At 45.6% G+C, this 19948-nt stretch overlaps 2 protein-coding genes across 9 annotated transcripts in view; one reads left to right on the forward strand and one right to left on the reverse strand.

The window, feature by feature from the left end:
• Nucleotides 1–106: 106 nt before the first annotated feature.
• On the reverse strand, nucleotides 107–1603 carry naa38 (N-alpha-acetyltransferase 38, NatC auxiliary subunit). The gene is made up of 3 exons (XM_084543264.1): nucleotides 1535–1603; nucleotides 776–950; nucleotides 107–609 (listed from the first exon to the last, which is right to left on the reverse strand). The coding sequence occupies exons 1-3, from the start codon at nucleotides 1571–1573 to the stop codon at nucleotides 485–487; spliced, it is 339 nt and encodes a 112-aa protein (XP_084399390.1). The 5' UTR covers nucleotides 1574–1603; the 3' UTR covers nucleotides 107–484.
• A 5215-nt stretch (nucleotides 1604–6818) lies between these two features.
• chd3 (chromodomain helicase DNA binding protein 3) overlaps nucleotides 6819–19948 on the forward strand; it is a gene marked incomplete at its 3' end in the record, with an annotated part of 41869 nt that continues 28739 nt past the window's right edge. For all 8 annotated transcript variants that reach the window (XM_084542918.1, XM_084542919.1, XM_084542913.1 and 5 more), the window contains exons 1-16: nucleotides 6819–7229; nucleotides 9794–9921; nucleotides 10011–10199; nucleotides 10276–10403; nucleotides 13739–13977; nucleotides 14147–14286; nucleotides 14425–14554; nucleotides 15208–15383; nucleotides 17370–17639; nucleotides 17731–17934; nucleotides 18069–18292; nucleotides 18372–18503; nucleotides 18712–18808; nucleotides 19005–19196; nucleotides 19288–19488; nucleotides 19603–19740. In XM_084542918.1, coding sequence (XP_084399044.1) covers nucleotides 7067–7229; nucleotides 9794–9921; nucleotides 10011–10199; nucleotides 10276–10403; nucleotides 13739–13977; nucleotides 14147–14286; nucleotides 14425–14554; nucleotides 15208–15383; nucleotides 17370–17639; nucleotides 17731–17934; nucleotides 18069–18292; nucleotides 18372–18503; nucleotides 18712–18808; nucleotides 19005–19196; nucleotides 19288–19488; nucleotides 19603–19740 — 2751 coding nt within the window. In that variant the 5' untranslated portion in view covers nucleotides 6819–7066. The remainder of the gene's footprint in view (nucleotides 7230–9793; nucleotides 9922–10010; nucleotides 10200–10275; nucleotides 10404–13738; nucleotides 13978–14146; nucleotides 14287–14424; nucleotides 14555–15207; nucleotides 15384–17369; nucleotides 17640–17730; nucleotides 17935–18068; nucleotides 18293–18371; nucleotides 18504–18711; nucleotides 18809–19004; nucleotides 19197–19287; nucleotides 19489–19602; nucleotides 19741–19948) is intronic.

The raw sequence follows: 19948 nt of genomic DNA on the forward strand, positions 1-19948 counted from the left end.
TTTGTATTTAAGTGGGTTTTCCGGGTTTCTGTTGTTAGTGGCATCGATTTTTCTGTTGCCAAACCAGCTGACATGCTCAAGTGTATTAAAATACTGAAACAGCCCAGTTTGTGCTCATTTCTTAATCTTACGTGAAGCAACAGCGTGCGTCAAAGCTTCAAATAGAGCGATTTATTTTAAAACACAGTAACAAAGATGGTTTTTGTCGACACGGAAACACACACACTCGTCATACACACACTCGTCATACACACACTTGTCATACACACAGTCTGACAGTTTCCACGCTCGCTGTATCATACAGCCGTCGCTGCAAATGGACTCTCCTTCAGTCATGGAGGAAATGGCTAAATCCAGAATACTGACGCAGATGTTCTGCAGCAAAAACGACTTGATTCAAAATCCTAAAACCGAGATGTCTGTTCCTCAGCATCTGCCGCGATGGGAGTCAGTCAGGTGAGCACAGTCCAAAGACAGGGCTTCGTCAGTGGTTAGCTCCAAACCCTTGCATGTCCTCTAGACTGTCTGCCTCCACCTCGATGGACACCACGTGGTGGCCGGGGATCATGGCCAGACCCAAGACTCTGGGCTCACCCTGGGAGAACGTGTCTGAAGGAGAAAAGACAAGAAAGACTATTATTACTGGTCAAAAAAAAAAAAAAAACAGTATGCTGACACAAAGAAGTCAATGGAGAGGGCTGCAAAAATACATGTTCTCCTCCTCCTCGTCATCATCATGCCCACTGCACTGAAACGATCTCAGGCTTTCACCTACCTGTCGATTTGAGGAACTCCTGAGCGGAGCCCAGGATGACATTGCAGTCCCGGTCCGTGCAGAGGAAAAGCCCCACCAGAGTCCGTCCGTCTGTCATACGGATCCTCATGTTCTTGTTCAGGAGCCCCTCCAGTTTGTGCCTGGCCTGAGACGATGAGGACACATCAGACTGCTCCTGGGTGAAGAGCCCAAAAATAAAGAGGTAAAGAGATGGATAAAATACTCAAATTGATCTGAAATAAATTTGAGTTAGAATGTCAATATTTTAATCCATCATGTGCCTATGCAATTTAATTAAGGATTGCTATTATTACAACATATTATCCTAGTCAAAGCCAGTAAACAATATTAAGAAAATGTTTTAATAAAAACGTCGATTTAACATGAAAATTTGATTTTAGTTGCAGCTCAGATCAGACATCTGGGTTTGCTAACTGACGAGCAGTAAGTACTGTACTTTATCATGAAATGCGTCCAAGAAACTGTATGCAGATATAAACATTTTAAAGCCGGGGCTGAGTAGCTAGCGTCTTTATGAAAATAGTATGCATTAGCGCAAATTAACGCATCAGTGTAACATTTTTAACAGGTGACAGCTTAGATGTACAAGCTAACTCATTAGCCACCGGCTAACACTCAGCTCCAACTGAAGCCACGACAGCTCTGAAATATGTTTGTAGCAAAGCGTTTATTCTCTCTGTTGTGGTACGTAACACAACACGAACAATTAACCTGTGTAAACTGCGCGGAAATACATACATGAGTCGAGGGACCATTTTCCTCAATCATTGTTGCCATAGCCTCCTCCTCTTCTTCTGCTACATTTGCTTACGGAGCAATTTAAATGACGGACCAGCTAAACCGGAAGTAACCGCTGTTTTTTTCTTAAAGGGAACGAGCGTCAGGGTACTGTAATATTTAGGTTTAGCAATTAGATTAAAATTAAATCAACAGTTACTTTCTCCGTTACATTTAACATAAGAGGCAACACACACGTGGACGCAGCACTGTTAAAAGTAAGTGAATATTGCTAAAGAAAGCCAACACATTTGACATTGACATTTGACATTTAGCATCATTTCACTGTAGCCTATTTGGCTAAAACTGTTACCCACATACCACATTTCTTTTAGCATATACATTTTTTTTTTAATAAATATAAGGGGCAAAGCAATAACTGCAAAAGTCCTGCTAAACTGTAGCCACAAATGACCATTACTGTATAATTCCCTCCATTTCCTGAATTGGTGGTGTACTGCTGCTACATAGGCCCTCATTTGTGAGAGGAACGTGTTATTGCTTTTTAAAAGTTTAAAAAACCCTGTTCTTTCTCCAATCTCCATTTTCATTCAGAAACAAAAGTGACAAGAAATTACTCTGATTACGGATTTGATGAAATCCTTCCTCTGAAAGGGAAGATGAGGCAAATTAAGGCATCATGTCAGAGATGAAACCAATTCTGATGTGTCAAACAGCCTGAAACAGAGGTAATGTAAATGCATGAGAACATAAAAAACAATATGTAAACAACGTACACCGATCAGGCATAACATTATGACCACCTTCCTAATATTGTGCAGGTCTGGTCTAGGTGGGTGCTACATGTCTAAGTAACATCAACATGAATGCCAGGTCCAATAGTTTCCCAGCAGAACATTGAATTGTCACAAGATGATCAATGTTATTTACTTCACCTGTCAGTGGTCGTAATGTTATGCCTGATCGGTGTAAAATGCGCTGTTTGATGTTAATGCAAGAAGTGGATCTTTTGCAGGGAAGGACACTTTCTCACAGGTTTGACCTGTCAATCACTGAAAACTGTGTTTCTGACATCTTCTGTTCTCAGACATTTGTATTACCCACTGATCTTCATGGGAGGTTTTGCCAGCCCTCATACAGACTGGGCCCTGGAGGAGAACTTAATGGGACTAGGTGGACCTAGAAACCTTGATGTTAAGCTATTACAGCTGAGGGTGAGTAGTGATTTTATTTCATTTTATTTTTTTGCCTCCCACTCAGTATACAATACAAGGCCGGTAAGGGTTTTTATTAAAAGCTCTGTGGCTCATAACACAACCAAAGACATACGGTATTTTATACTAGCAGAAAAACATTAATGAACAGAAAACCATTTCCCAGCTGATTAAACTTGAGCTCTAAGCACTCACACAGCTTAAACTCTGAGCAAACTACAACTTTGTCATGGTTAGAAAAAGCAATGACATCTGGGAGGTTTGTGGGCAGATACATATTGGAATCTACATGTATTATGATACTAAATAATTACAAGCTGTAATAGAAGTTGGTCAGGTCCCTAAGTGCAGAAGACGCAATGTTGGAACCCACCAACTGGACCAGATAGGACTAAACTGCAACAAGAACATACTTTCACTATCACTATCAGGTGACCCAGAACCAAAGCAATAAGAACTTCTCCTAATTCAATCCCGCACTAACTTCTTCTCTGCGTGACTGTTATTTAAGCATTATCTGCTCCCTGGGTCGCCTTAGTTCACACAGCTCAGCTCTGAAAGGAGCGCAGGAGCCGGTGTCTTCCTCTGAGTGTCACGCTGCATAAAATCTGGGTTAGCTCGCGCGCGGCACCCAGGGGAGGCGCTTCTCCCTCTCATCCTCGACACGTCTCCCTGCCAAACGGACGCAGGGGGGTAGTCGCAGCACAGTAGTGCAGTGTGTCAGGGCCTGCGGCATATGAGAGTCCTGGCTAGTTTCACGGTGAGACACATGCACAGTCACGGCTACAAATACCTTCCACACACACACACAGACACACACACTGAAGCCGTCTCACCAGCCGCTCTGTCTGGCAGAAGCACACACCTCAGTGGCCAGAGGCTTAGTGGGGGGGCTCCAGTCTCACACACACACACACACACACACACACACACACACACACACACACACTCAGAAGCACTCTCCCTGCACAGACATCCCCTCTCCCTGTGTGTCTTGCATTGCAGCGTTTCTCTCTTTTGGCAGATGCGCCCGTTGGATCAGACACTAACAAATTCCTGTCCTCTCATTTGTGGGCAAAGCGAGCCAGAGCGGCCCAGGCACCTGTTGCAGCAGAGAGAGGAGTGCGCTCAGCGGGCGAGGCGTAACTGGAACGCTTGTTTACACCATATCCAGTTATTGGTGTGGAAGCTGACGGAGTTACACAAAAATATGATGCTTTCCACGGGCCTGCCGCACGGTTACAGGCCAGCCTGCTATGCACTAACAATGCGGCGGGCCGGGCTGCCATCCATGCGCTCAGCTCTCTGGCCTCTCTACTATGAAGAGTGACATTAATTTACGTCGTATGTCACCATATTGGAAGGTTAAATTATTTCACATCTGGTTTTAAACCAAGGGGCCGCCTGCTTACCTGCTCTAAGGTTTTTGCTTTAATACCTTAAAAGTAGTTTAAGAGTTCAGATTTGTTGCTGTGTCCAGTCATGTTATTGTGATGCAGCGACTTCCAGTTATCGGACGCTGACATATTACACACAGACCAAAAAATGACGCTTTCCACAGCATTGTTACAGCGCGGCAGGCTGGGCTGCCGGCCATGTGCTCAGGATGTCATAAGTTCAGTCCAGCTTCTGGACTGAAAAGTCATTTTAATTCATGTCCTATTTACGAATTTGCTTCCTTTATTTACAGTTTTGTTCGACCGGCAGTGAACTGTCAAGATGGAGGGCTAAAATATTTAGTTTCAGGGCTGGTTTCCAACCAAACTACTGCCTGCTCGCACTTGCCTTTGTTGCATTAACCTCTTAAAACATGAGATGTTGTTGAACTGCATATAATAATTAATATTTAGCTTAGGCCCCTTGCTCAGCTGTGTCCAGTCATGTTATTGTAACGCTTATGACACATTCATGCAGTAAACAACTCAGGCCTAAAATGTGTGGATGTTCTTTAGACGACAATTTTGGATCTGAAACTTTAAAAAAATCCAAATTTCTTGTAAAAAATAAGGCTGCGTGGTTGCATGGTTGTAACATACACAGATGAGGCATAACATTATGACCACCTTCCTAATAAGGTGTAGGTCTCCCTTGTGCCTCCAAACAGTTGTGACTCATCAGAGAATGGACATGGGCCCTCTGAGGGTGTCCTGTGGTGTCTGGGAACCTATGGGTTGAGGGGAGGGCCCTCTGTGGATCATCCCACAGATACTCAATCCGTTTGGGATCTAGTGAATGTGGAGGCCTTGTGCTGTTCTTCATGTTTTTGGATGGTTCCTAAACCGTTTTTGTGTTTGCATCCTGCTGGGGATGGCTGCATCCATCAAGGAGAGTCATTGCTATGGGGTGGGGGTGCCTGGTCTGGTCTAGGTGGGTGGTACATGTCTAAGTAACATCCACATGAATGCCAGGTACGAAATCTTCATAGCAGAACATTGAATTGTCACAAGATGGTCTATGTTATTCACTTGTCCTGTCAGTGGTTTTAATGTTGTGGCTGATCCGTGTGCATGTGAATTCAAATTTCACATTTTGTCATTTTGAGATTTAACATTTTGGAGGACACGCTGGAACTCTAAGTTCACCTGTAAGGACAATAGGGTGGTCTTGGTGGTTAGAAAAAATGATTAACTCATTTTTCGATGCCATGCCAGTGTGACAGTACACCTGCAGAGTACCAGAACCTATCCTTCTCTAATCTGACTTGTAGACATTGACATTGATATGAACTGACCCCTCCTCAGACAAATAACACAAAGTCAAGCTGATTTCAAACTCCGAAAGCCCTTTGATGCTGTTTAAAGATAGTACATGGACCTTTTCTTCATTTCTTTTATTTAGTCTCCAAGGTCAAGTTTGAACTTTTTGTGCTCAAGGGAATTAAACATTTAATAACTGAAGGGCTCATTGTTATTTTTATGAGATTAAAGGCCACCTCATACTTAAAATGGACTTGCTTTAAGGAAATATAGCCAGTCATGATGAGAAAATAAGTTCTATTGCTCATTTTTGTCTGTCTTTTATTTGTAAGATGACACCATGCACTGTTAAACCACATCTACTCCAAACATATAGGATGCCTTTTGTGCAAAATTCCCCCCCCGAGAATGCAGATGTTTTTCCTTTTCTCCCGCCTGACCCCGACGCGAGCTCTGAATGCGAAAGGCAAATCAAAATTCCTTTTGTCAAAAACAAAAGTGCCCCCGGGCGGACGCTGAGGGGCCGGCGGGGGTCTAGGGATTCCCATGGCCTTACTGCCATCCAGTTGACACGGCCCCGCCGCCGCCACCGCCGCTGCCGCTGCTGCAGCTGACAAGAGCCCAGATTTACAGTGAGAGCTCAGGGAAAAAAAAAAACCTCCCGGGATGTCTTTGCACCTCAGCATCGGAGAGCAGAAGCGTGAGCTCTGAGTGGAGCGTTCTCCAAAGGTGGAAATGTAGTTTGCACACTGTGAATTGTCTCCAATCCCCACCACAAGTAGTTAATTTTTAAGCAATACAATCTGATGTAAGTCTGGGCATGGCTGCGGCAGATTTTCCCAACCCCCCTCTCTCTCTCTGTTTCTCTCGCTCTCTCTCTCTCTCTCAATCCCTCCCCAGCACTCACACTCACTCACACACACACACACACACACACATGCACAACCCTGCCTCTGCTCCAAAATAATTTTTTATACAACGGTGGGGGCTCCGGAGAATATGAGGTGGCCATATTTGATAGATTTGTGTCGGGGCTCTGCAATGCAGAAAGCGAGAGTTGTTGCGTGTGATCTTGCAAAGTGACAGTGACACCAGGCAAGTGTGTTGGATTCGTGACTGATCCGGACTTGGAGAGAAAGAGAGAGAGAAAGAAAGAGAGTGAGAGAGAGATAGGAAGAGAGAGGGAGAGAGAGAGAGAGGAAAAAAAAGAGGGGGGGGGGCAGACAGAAAAGAAACAAACAAGTAACAATGTAACTTACATGCAGTCACACACCCCTTTTGCTTGTAACAATGTGTACGTTTTTGAGGAGGGAGGGGGCGCGCAGAGGGAGAAAGCGAGACGGAGAGAGATAGAGAAAGGAGGAGGGGGGTGCGTTCTGAAATAATATAGTCAGCCATTTTTTATGTAAGGGGATTTTTTTTTTCTTATTGGGGGGGTTGTTAAAAAATAAATATAAGAGGGCGGCCATCTTTGTTGCTCTGCCTAGTGTAAAATATGCCAAAACGCCCCCCACTTTTTTCTGTGCCGATTTGAATATTAAATAAATATCATATATTCGGGCGAAGAATCCGCTTCTTCTTTTTTTTTTGAACACAAGGACGGATCCAATGACAGGGATATAATGTCCTCTCCTCTCCGGTCCTGTGAGGAAGACGAGGGCATGGTGGTTAATTCCGAGGGAGGAGATTTTGATGAAGAAGACGACGACGGGGACCTGGACGAGAACGCAAGCGACATAAACTCGCCGGCGGCGCCTCGGGAAACTGCAACACCAGCCGCGCCAGGTACGGTAAAAGAAAAACTGGCGGACAAGTCGGGAGCGCGCGCACACACGAAATTAAAAAAGCCCACTTTTTTAGTCGGAGGAGAGAGAGCGAGAGCGAGGGAGAGAGGGAGAGAAGGGGGACGAAAAAATAGCGGTTGTTTTCTTGGAAGTGCAGCCGCAGTTTGCGCACCTCGCCATCAGTTTGCGGCTCCCTCCGCGTCCCGAACCGCACAGTTTCGAGAGCCGGGACCCGAGCGCGCGCGCTTAAAAGAAAAAAAAAAGAAAAAAAGAAACAGAAATAACTGTTTCAATATTTCCTAAGGAAGACATTTGCACAACACAGAATGCGCGCATGCCCTCCTCTTACTCCACCTCCGTGTTGCCGTGTAGGTGCCATGTTTGCAGCCATCAAGAGAGAAGCTGGGGCTTTCGAGAGCGCGCTTCGAAAACAGTTTGCAACACACACACAAAAAAAAAAAATACAAACGTGTTTGCGGTATGTTGTGTCCCCCCGCTCGGCTTCCCCCCCCCCCCCCCCCCCCACCTTCAACCTCCAGCACATCCCGGCAAAGTTTAAAACCAACTTGCCACAGCTGCTTGTCGCCGCAAGCTCACTTCTCTCCGCCATGAAAAGTTGCAGCTTGTTTTTTTTTTAACTCCTGTAAATCCCCTCTTTTTTCTTTTAGACGGGACGTGTAAATAGAAGCTGTTGTGGCTTATGAGATCGCCCTGAAGGGTGAGAAAAAGAACTCACGACGTGATTTTTAAAAAAAAAAAAAAAAAAAAAAAAAAAAAAAAACATGGACTCCCCTGGCTTGAGGCTACATACATTTTGAAAGCGGTCTGGAGGAGGGATGGTGCGCTTTGCTGTGCAGACGTGAAAGCCGGGTGATGGCGTGAAATCGTGGTGTGCGACAAACTTGTCCCCGCTGTCGCTGTTGGCAGGGTCAAAACAGGACGCTGCCGCCGCCTGTGTGCATGCACCCGCGGGATGTAAAGGTGTGACTTGATCAGCTGCCCCTGCTCGAGCTTACATGCCCACTAATCAACCGCCAAAAAAATTTAAAAAAAAAAAACGCCTCTGTTAAACCTCCACGCACCCGCGCGTTTCTGCATAAAGGGCTGCTCTCCTCTGCTGCAAACGTGCAGCATTGATCCTGTCACAGCTGAAGAGTGACTGAGTGAATGCACGGTGTGACATTCTGGAAGTTTCTCTGACTGTGAACTTGCATGAACGAGGTTGCAGTGAAAGTAAAGGGTGCAGAAAGTGGAGAATAGGTTAATCACACTGCAACTGTGGAGATAAAGAAAATAGCAGAGGTGAGACCTTGAGGCTGCAGTTTGTTAATTAATTAAAATATTTTTTTTTAATTTTGGATGTGCTAGACATGTTCAAAAGTCAAAAAAGAGGGGCTAAATATTAAGAATAAGGGATCATGTGTTCTAATTTCCTGTGTGAGGAGTGCAGGGCTCATCCATTGTCTTTAGGCTCAATTAGCTCGGCTCTGAACCCGCCGCCATGCCGTGCCAGACAGATAAATCAGTGTCGAGCTTCCCCCAGCCGAGGACCTTAACCCCGCCACGACCTCCAGCAGCGGTCGCAGCGGTGGTCCGGGTCCCGGTGTGGGGAGTCGTCGCGGAGCGGTGGAGAGAGGAGTCGTTCCAGTTCACCGCTCTGAGCGGCCTTTGAATCACCGAGCCCTGCGTGCGCGCTGCTACCGCCCCCGGCGCGTCTTCGTCGGCTGCACGCTGCACACGGCGGTGCGGGGGAAGCGGGGCTGCTTGTTGGACGGGGCGGGAGTGAGGAAGATGAGGAGGGGAGAGGGGCGGGGGGCTGCTGTTGCTGCTGTTGTTACAGTGGGAGCGCGCACCAACAAAGGCAGGCAGACAATAAAATCCGACAAAAACGTAGCCTATCTAACAGGCTGGCTGCCCTGAGGAGACCGCAGCCCATATTTTGGTCATGCTTGAACGCTTTGCTGCTTTCTCTCTGAAGCCCAGGCTGCTGTCTCTTTCTCTGTTTCTCTTTTCAGCTCCAAGACAGGTCAGGTTGCAGGTTAAATTGCTCTCCATGTGTTTGGGATTTTGCCCAGGTACTATGGGGAATAAGTGGCCCGACATTCTCACATCATGTGCTCTGTGAAAGCAGAAATATTAGCCTGGGTTGTAGGTGCACTCCGACTGAGAGTTCTCTGTGATTTAAGGCAATAATTTACCCTGAGTTGAAAAGTTTTATAACTGTAACACTGGATCTTTTTCACCCATCAGCACGTGTGGATGATCTTCTGCAGTGGCCACCAGTGATGGCTCATTTACAAAGCCGGTTATCACCCTTTGTGTTTCCATAAACCAATTATCTCTATCACCAATACCAGCTGTCAAATCTACTTACAGCCTTTTTGACACATTTAGCATGTCACAGTTCAGACAAGGTCAGAGGCCACTGCAGCCACGGTGGCTATTGTGCAGCTTTTGTTGTGCGTAATCGTCCTCGGCAGGGATTAGCGGGCTCACGGGGAAGAGTTTTGAGAAGATAATTGTTCGTCTCTCGTTCTTTCAACCCTGCCTCTCCCACCCCCCCAGAGGAAGAGGCGGATATATCAGACAGAGAGGTCCCGTGCAGGAAGAAGGGCCGGCCGAAGAAGAAGAAGGACGCGAAGAAGAAGGAGAAAGAGGGGAAACCTGTGAAAGCCAAGAAACGCAAGAAGATTGTAAGTTCCTTAAGCTGTCAGCTGTCTCTGAGTATTTCCATTTTCATCTACACTGTCTTACTTAATTTTTTTTTTTATTCGCTTCACAGGACAGTGATGTAGAGAGAGACTCTGACAGAGAAAGAGACTACGGTGAGAACTCGGACAGCGTAGCCAGCGACTATGGCTCCGGCGAGAAAAAGAAAAAGAAGAAACATAAAGAAAGGAAGGAGAAGAAAACCAAGAGAAAGAAAAAAGATGACGGGGACCGAGACAGCAGCCAGGAGGAAACGACGAAGGTAAAGGGTTTCTCTCTCAAAGTCAAGTTCTACGAGTGCGCTTTGACTTGTGGTCTGATTGGTGGTTTCTTCTTAGCAACCCATAGAGCAGAAGACCTCGGCGCAGCTGGCGAAGGAGTGGGGTCTGGAGGATGTTGATCATACCTTCACAGAGGAGGACTACAGGGAGCTCACCAACTACAAAGCATTCAGCCAGTTTATGAGGTAGGGCTCTGTTGTTTTCACGCAGCAGTAATGTGGACACAATCAAACAACTTCATACATGATTCTGTTAAACCTTCTCCACTATGCTGCATAAGATGTTTGTTGGATGATTGGATAGCTTGGTGTGACCCCCAACAAAAGATTGTCTGAAAAGCTGCGTCATATTTTGTCTTAAAAAGACAACATCTCCCCCTTTTCCAAGACCTTTTCTGTCCACCTTGCCTCGCCAAAGTTTGGTTCAACTATACTACATTTCTTTTCCAACATATTTGGATGACCTTAGTTGCTGAGAAGCTGAGTGGCAACATGTTGAGTCAAAACCCTATTAAATGACCTGAAAGATATCCAAAATTATAGGTGTTGCTGCTAACTATTAAGCTGTTGCTATTAAGATGTTGCTTTCAATTGTTCATCCCATCTTTCTCCACCAGTTTCTTAGCCACAAACTGTCACAAACTCTGTCTAACTCATGTGTATGACCAACAATCTGTCCAGATAGTAGGTATCCCAACACCCAACTTTTCTTCTGACTGGTCTGCTGACCACCAACCAGAGCGCTCCTACCTTTTGTCAAGTCCTGACTCCCTATGTGACATTTCCTAGGAACAAAAGGCATGTGGGGATACATTCCCATAGAAAAATATGGAAAATCTGTAACAATAGAGTCTAGTGATAATGTGGAGGTGAGACTGCTAATGTTAGCAGCTGTGCTAATGTTAGCGAACATTGGATAAATCTTTTTTCCCACCAGATGTCACTTTTCGTGTTTGGTTATTTCCTCCGCTGTGCCTGCGCTTGTCAACTGCACATTTTTCATGATTTTAAAGAGCAGCAATTAAGTTTTAATGCTAACTAAGCCTAGCATACTCCCAATGTTCTATGATGGGAATGGACCCCCTCATTGCTATTGTTGATGTAACCTGGCGACTGTAACGTTGGCTTTGTTCAGATCTTGCATTAACATCTGTCCTGGGCAATCAGATCGCAAGTGGTTAGCATTAAGTACCTGTGTTCACACCTGGCCTTAAAATGCGTCTCTGTGTGTCCCCAGCCAGCTCCTCACATCAGATCTCAGTTTTGTACACCGTATGTAAATAAATACCAGCATCATTTAGGGCGCAGTAGAATATTTTAACAGCTGATGTCTCTATTGGATCTCTACCGCTGTTTCAGAACCATGAACAGCAGTTTGTTGTGTGTGCGTCATGACTTGGGGAAATTATGCATATTTTGAAACAAGCTGTAAAGTCTCTCTCACTCCCTGAAGTCACACACACTAATTAATATATTTACTGATCTCCACCCTGAGGTTAGTTATTTTAGAAACTTGCACAAAGCTCAGATTATCACTGGAAACCTGAAGACTTCCATACTACACACGGTGCTGTTTGAGGCATTGACAGAAAAAGTAGTAAAGTAAGATAAAGACATTATCGAGGAAATACGTAACCTTGCTGCACACCTTAGATCAACATCGATAACGCCAATAGGTTTGTGTTACAGACAGTGTACTCATATTCAATAAATTCATTTATCAGATTTATTAATTATTTAGTTAGTTAACGGCTATAAGGACAGAATATTTTAAAAGGCTCTCAGTGAGTAGGCGGTCATGAATATGACCCAGGACTCATCGTGTGTTCACACCACCAAAGGAAGGTGGTCAAATACGTCTGCAACCACCTCAAAATTTGGTCAGAGATCTGATGACTCAAACGCGTCCTGGGTGTGTTCACACTTGTACTGTAATATGGACTCTTGTGATCAGATTGCCCACAACAGACGTTGAAGTGAGGTCTGAACGGGGCCATTGGAAGTCTAGACTTGACCTTTTGGTTGGTGGTCAGTAGACCAAGCTGAAGGCCAACAAAGGGTCACACAGGAGAACATGCGTCTTCCCACCCTCATGCATGGTTTATGCTTCTGCATCAATATGACGCCGTAGCTACAGCGACAGTGCAGACCATACGCTGACCCTAACGCCGTAGCCTGATGTGCACCTCCCCAGAAATGTAACTACGCGCCGCGGCGACGCAGACCGCAAGAGTTGTAATTGGTCCGCTTGGTAGTAGTGTGTTTCTGCTTTAGTATTTCCAGCTGCTTCTACATCTCCGCAATTTTTAAATCGATTGTTTTGTATCAGTGAAGATGGAACACATCAAGGAAAGGTTAACTGAGGAGGTTCAGAGAGATAAACGTTTGTATGACTTGTCTTCAGCGAAATTTCGATGAAAGTTTCAGTTGCCATTGTTGAAAGTGAAGCAGGAAGTGGAAACCAAAAATAACCCGACTGGCAAAAAACACACACCGCCGACTAGTGGTTGGGTGCCGTTTTTACAGAGCGAGCCAGACTTGGACGCACACGGCACATGGTTCCCCCCCGGTGTAGGCTACGTACGTAGGTTACGTCCCGCAGATACAAGACCCCCAAGTGCAGAAGGCCTCCCTCCTGCAGCAATAGCAGCCCTTAACAGGATGAGCTGCTGAGGAACCACTTGTTTTGATACCACGCTGACACCTGTCTGTCTGATCTGTCTGTGAGACGTTGTGTTGTACCTTATGTATCTCACTTCTGGGTGACGACATGTGAAGGTGATCTCTGCTTGTGTTTTTTAGAATAACTATACTAGAGAATCATACGGGACAGTGAAGTCCTGCAGCAGTTTAACATTTCATATTGTTTTCCCTCCGAGAGAACCTGGCCCTAACTGTCTACGTGCACTAGTTTGCTTAATACCAATGCTAAGCTCACATTACAGGCGTGGAAGACTGACAATGCTTTCTGTATGTGGCTAGGCATCTGCTGGCTGAAACCGAGCCGGCTAATAGGGCTTCTTTACGAGTTGATACCACAGTTAGAACATCACTTTGTGTTTGTTTGTGACCGCTTTGCTGGCCTCGTTCTGCATCCAACTAAATCTGTCCGCAGTGAAACGACCAACAGCACATTGTCACGGATGCAGGCAGCTTGGGTTGAGTACGGTCACTTGCTCCTGTCTTCCTCTGGCAGCTGTGTCTTTATCATCCCAGCTTGTTGTATTAGAAAGGCAGCAGCACTGACACTGTGTCAGCAGCAGCCTGAGCCTTGGCCACTGTCGCTGACTCATGCCTCCTTTGACTCGGGTAACATTAAGTAATCTGTGACGCCCAGCGCACGTTCATGTGTGGGTGTCACATTTGTATTCAGCCAAATACAAAATTTAAACCGTTATTAGCTAATAGAATATATGAGGAAATGATTATGCCTCATCTCTTAGAATGAGTAAACGGTTTCTGCATTGTGCTGATGTGGTTCCTCTCAAATAAAACATTCCCCGACTCCTCTCAATTTCCAGGCCAATGATAGCCAAGAAGAACCCTAAGATCCCAATGTCAAAGATGATGACCATCCTCGGGGCCAAGTGGAGGGAGTTCAGCTCCAACAACCCCTTCAAGGGCAACGCTGCTGCCGTCGCGGCGGCCGCTGCTGCCGCCGCCATCGCTGTTGCCGAGCAGGTCTCTGCAGCGACTGCCTCGCCTGAGCCGCCGCCCCAGCCGCCGCCGATCAGAAAGGCCAAGACGAAAGAGGGCAAAGGTCGGCTTCAGATCTGTAGCGCTCCCTCCCTTTGGGTTATTTTTGATTATTTATAGCCCTCCAAAGCAGAGGTCTGAGTGAAATGTTCACATAGGTGTGTTAAATCATGGAGATACTGAAGTCTACTTTGCCTTTCTTTTCTGCTGATTATCTCTTGTCATCTGTCCAGGTCCAGGCTATAAGAAGCGCAGTAAAAGTCCTCGAGTTCCGGACAAAAAGAAGGCTTCGGCTCTAGCCAAGGCTAAAAAGATGGCACCCATTCGTATTAAACTATCACCTATAGGTGCTAAGAGGAAGAAGAGCTGCTCAGTGAGTATAAAGTTTATAGACTGCTGCGAATTCTTATTGGATGCATTCTAAATAAACCGACCTCCTCTGCTTTTGTTACCTGGATCTGTCTCTCCTTCGTTCGCTCCCTTCCCCTCGCGCGGTCTTGCGCCCCGTAAGAGCGAGGACATGGACGAGGATGAGTCCGAGCAGGAGGACTCCAGCGTGCACAGCTCCTCGGTTCGCTCTGACAGCTCTGGCCGAGTGAAGAAGAACAAGCGAGGACGGCCTGCCAAGAAGAAGAAGAAAAGTAAGCACAGGCTGCCTGTTAGATGTACAACAAGCAATTATAAATTATACACAGTGTCCAGGTCCTCATCCGTCTTAGAACTCCTGTGTTAAAGTTTACTTTAGAGGAATAATCTCTGACCTTTCACCTGAAGTGAATGCGGCTGCTTTAAATCACTGAACTAGCTTGTTGGTTTACATCAAAACTACACGTGGGATGAGAAAGGCAGACAAAGACGGTGTTTCCAGCTTTCTTTTCAGGACAGAAGAACCACTTGTTCGTGCTGCTCTTTGTCAGTCAGGAGTCCTTGAAGTTGAATTTGTCATTTTCTGTGAATGACTAAAGTTTTGCCAACCAGAACCAGAAATCTGAAGGATTTAGATCTTTTATCTTTTGAGGACACACACTGTAATGTATGTGGTGTCTACGCAGAAAGTGTATGTGCATGTTGTTCATTTGTCCACCTGCTCTTGAAGGAACGTGCACATCAATGCGTGCAACACACACCTAAAACTCAATACCGCTCTCGCATGCGTCGCACGTATCGCTCAGAATCAGCATCGGAAGACTAAAACTGCGCATGCAGCCGGCCGGATCGAGAAGAAAAACTCAAAAGAAATGCATCCCGTTTCTCAGCGTGCATCATTTGTTGTGTTTTTTCCTGCTGTCTCCAGTCCCAGGTGAGGAGGAAGGGGATGGCTATGAGACCGATCACCAGGACTACTGCGAGGTCTGCCAGCAGGGCGGAGAGATCATCCTGTGCGACACCTGTCCCCGGGCGTACCACCTCGTCTGCCTCGAGCCCGAGCTGGACAAGGCCCCGGAGGGCAAGTGGAGCTGCCCCCACTGCGTGAGTACACAGCATTCAGTGTATGACTCCGCTTTATACATCTTTAATCCTATCTTTATCTGCTGGCGACATGGCTACTTGGCAAACCTGGGCGTGAAAAACAAACAGTTAAAGGTTGTTTGCACTTGCCTGCAGGATGAGATGAATAGGAGCTTTGTAGTTGAGTGTCAAATCTTAGAGGAGAATGGATTTCATATGCAGACGAACGAAATCCTGCCCAGACAAAGGCCTGACATGGTGCTGTAGCTGTAATCTCACAAAGTAGAATGCATGCTAATACGTTTTATGCTATTTATAGAGGGTTTTTTTTTAGCTTTGTTGTCAAAATCTGATGCAGACCAAGTTAGATTAGTCAGATCAGTTAATCTGACCTGCATCGGCACTTTGAGATAGCTGACATGAAACTGCAGATTGATCTGCTGTGGGAGGTTTTACAAAAGGAAGTAGCAAGCCAAACCACAAGGGGGTCACGGTCTGCTTTCATGTTTACGTAGACAATTCAAATTTCTATCAGGCATATAAATAAGTTGCATGAGACCGATGTTAAACTTGGATTTAAAAATGGAAAAAAAAAAGTGAGAGTGAGCATGAAGAAAAGGAGGAGAGAGAAATCGAAAGTGTGTGTAAAGCGAGCGACGAGAGATCGACAGAGGCGGAGAGTTACATGGAAATGTGGGTTCATACTGCCGTCTGTGTTGGCGCTGAGAGGTTTGGAAGGCAGCTTTTTTATAGTTGGTCGAAATTATATGTGAAAGAGAACTACCTGAAAAAAGAAAAGAAAACGAATCTCTGTTGTTCTTATGTACTTAACGATTAGACCTCTGCATTCGTCCTCAAGGCAGTGGGCACTCCTATGTAGCAACATAGGGGAGCTCGTGGGGGGGGGGTAAAAGTGCTTTGCCCATGAGCATGTCAACCATGAATGCTATGGGGAGAGCACTGCTTATTCACTCAACCTTCATACATTTCTTCCTGTCAGTCCTGGAATTTGAACCAGTGACCCTTCGGTCCAAGGCCAGACTCTGTAAACCGATACGGAGTGGATTCAAACTGTTCTTAATTTAACACACATTCACATTTCTCACATTTAATTGTTCTCAAAGTGGTTTAAAATACTGCAGTAGAACTGAGAATGTTTTGGAGATTGTCTTTTGGCTTTTTACTGGATAATTCTCCAGTTAAAACAACTTAATTATGGCCCAGATAGTCGTTATGACAAACTAAATCTAATTTTTTCTCCGCTAATCAAAGCAGCTCCTGTGCATTTTCCACACAACTACAGTTTGTGCTTTCAGTTTGGCCCCAGAAACCAAAAAAAAAAGTATTCATATTCTCCCTTTATTGTGAAAAACAAGAGTGTTAGCTTTCTATCTGCTAGCAGGCTAATTATTACACAAACTAGCCAACTAGCAAACTAGCTAATATCAGTTTAGCTCAACACGGCTATTGAGATTGATTTGGCAATTTACTGATGTGCAGAAATAATAGACCACAAAATATGGGTTAAACAGGCGGTAGAAGAATCAGGTAATTCTTTTTTTAACTTTTATTCTCCCAGAATAGTTTCTCTTGGAGCAGTGATCTATTTTTCATGAACACCGTACTTCTCATATTTAAAACAGTGCCCCAGCAGCTGCACTGGAGGCCTCCTGAGTCCTCCTCCGTCTCAACACTGTAGGAACTCATAGCTTTAGCCTGGATTCACCTTTGCAGTTTATTTAATCCAAAAAGCCAGGTGGTCTAGGGGTGGATATCTGGATATCTGGATTACTCTGTATGTTTTTATTTAATTTTTTTTTGTCTCTGTCCGGCCAGTTTGAGGTGCTCAAGGTTTCTTACTGTTAAATGGGTTTTTTGTGCTTGCTCTCTGGTTTTGAGGCTAGGAGTTCTATAAAGAGACTTGATATTTATGCTTTATAAATAAAATTTAACAGAATTATTCACAAGTTTCCCTAAATGTTAAATGTCGCCTCTATGCTTTCCCAGGAAAAAGAAGGAATCCAGTGGGAAGCAAAGGACGAAGACTTCGAGGATTTCGAGGAGGACAGCGAGGACCGAGTGATATCAGAGGTGAGTGTGGGCATCTCCACCGGGGCGGAGGAGGAAGACGACGACCACATGGAGTTCTGTCGGGTGTGCAAAGACGGAGGTGAACTGCTGTGCTGCGACACCTGCACGTCCTCCTACCACATCCACTGTCTCAACCCGCCGCTGCCCGAGATCCCCAACGGAGAGTGGCTGTGTCCGAGATGCACGGTTAGTTGCTCTTCTCTTCCCCTCTCAGTCTGGCTTAGCTGAAATAAACTCTAATAAATAGATCGGATTCGTAAATATGTTCTCGTTCCAGTGTCCGCCGATCAAAGGACGCGTCCAGAAGATCCTCCACTGGCGATGGGGCGAGCCTCCTACTCCTATTCCCGTTCCTCCGGCTCCAGACACTCCACCTGATGCTCCGCTACCTCCACCCATGAAAGGCAGAGCTGAGAGGGAGTTCTTTGTCAAGCTGACGGGGCAGTCCTACTGGCACTGTACCTGGATCACTGAGCTGCAGGTGAGAGAGGAATCAGATAGCTGTTTTATATATGTGAAATGAATCTACTGCAGCTTGAGCTCGTCACATATATAAACAAAATTTCACAAAATGATGTTGTTTTTCTCCTGATGCATCTTTCTTTATCCCTGCAGCTGGAGATCTTCCACTCTGTGATGTACAGAAACTACCAGAGGAAGACGGACATGGACGAGCCACCCAGCCTGGATTACGGGTCGGGTGGTGAGGATGAGAACGGAGTGGGGAAGAGCGAGAAGAGGAGGGCCAAAGACCCCCAGTATGCCATCCTGGAGGACAAATACTACAAATATGGCATCAAGCCTGAGTGGATGATGATCCACCGCATCATCAACCACAGGTATGTGTCCGTACATACGAGCATTTGAGATACTCGTTCCTGTACTCCACTCACTCGTCTGCATGTGTCTCCCTGACAGCGTGGATAAGAAGGGGATGTATCACTACCTGGTCAAGTGGAGGGACCTTACGTACGACCAGTGCACCTGGGAGAGGGACGACCTGGATATCCCCGACTTTGCAATTTATAAGGCCAGTTACTGGAGACACAGGTAGAAGCGTTGGCTTATTTTTATTGTTTATTTTCAGTCTTTACAGCAAGTCAGTCTGTTATTTTCCTTAATAACAGGTTAAAGTTTGATGTGTTTCTAGATCCACAATATGTACATATATAGTCATATCTCTAAATGTCATTGATGAATCTGATCTCTCCTCTTTGGATCTCGCCAACATAGCTGTAACATTGTCACTGTTTAACAGGGACGCCATAATGAAGGAGGACCCGGACAAACCCAAGAAGATGAGGAGCAAGAGCTCAGAGGGTGAAGATGACTCTCCTGCCTCACCCGTCACTGATGTGAGTTAACTGTAGCCTTAAATTCAGTGTTACATATATTGACAGTATTCCCTTTATGTACATATTAGTTTGTACTTTAAGCTTTGTATTGTCACTTTCACTGATTTCACAGATGTATAAACCACTTTCTTTTAAATAAATTCAATTTTAATAAACAAATAGAGCAATAACTTGTTCTTTCCTGTTGTCCCTCCAGCCGACAATAAAATACGAGGAGCAGCCAGACTTTGTCACGTCGACGGGCGGGACGCTGCATCTATACCAGCTGGAGGGTCTGAACTGGCTTCGCTTTTCCTGGGCTCAGGGCACTGACACTATCCTGGCAGATGAGATGGGCCTGGGCAAGACCATCCAGACCATCGTCTTCCTCTATTCGCTTTTCAAAGAGGTTACCTGAGTTATTTTTCTTTCTTCGTTTTCTACCTAACTGACGTCTCTCAGTGTAACACAGTATTTCATTTCCTCCGTTTTTACCCCAGGGTCACACTAAAGGTCCGTTCCTGGTCAGCGCTCCGCTCTCCACCATCATCAACTGGGAGAGGGAGTTTGAGATGTGGGCGCCCGACTTCTACGTGGTGACGTACACGGGGGACAAGGACAGCCGAGCCATCATCCGAGAGAACGAGTTCACTTTTGACGACACGGCTGTCAAAGGTGGAAAGAAGGCCTTCAAACTGAGGGTGAGGAGGGGTCGGTGGCGGTGAACGTGAATCACCGCAACGTGAACAAACAGTGCCGTGATATGAAATGACATCCGCTGATCCTTCCCTCTCTCCTCGTTCCTCCCCCTGCAGCGAGAGGCTCCCATTAAATTCCACGTGCTGCTGACCTCCTACGAGTTGGTGACCATCGATCAGACGGCGCTCAAGTCTATCGACTGGGCCTGTCTGGTGGTGGATGAGGCTCACCGCCTGAAGAACAACCAGTCCAAGGTACTGTAACTACAGTAGTGTACGTGTGAAAGTGCACTTCAGCGCTCTCTGGTGGACAAACGGTGTAATAGCAACACTCTTTGGAAAATAACACAAGACAGCCTTCCAGTCAGGTTTATACAGTAGACAGATATCATTTATAGAAGTGATAATGATAAAAAACTTCAAGTAAAAAATATAAGACATTATTTTAGTTTTTTCTGTGGAA

This window comes from Chelon labrosus, assembly GCF_963514085.1.
Source record: "Chelon labrosus genome assembly, chromosome: 1".
Classification (NCBI taxonomy): domain Eukaryota; kingdom Metazoa; phylum Chordata; class Actinopteri; order Mugiliformes; family Mugilidae; genus Chelon; species Chelon labrosus.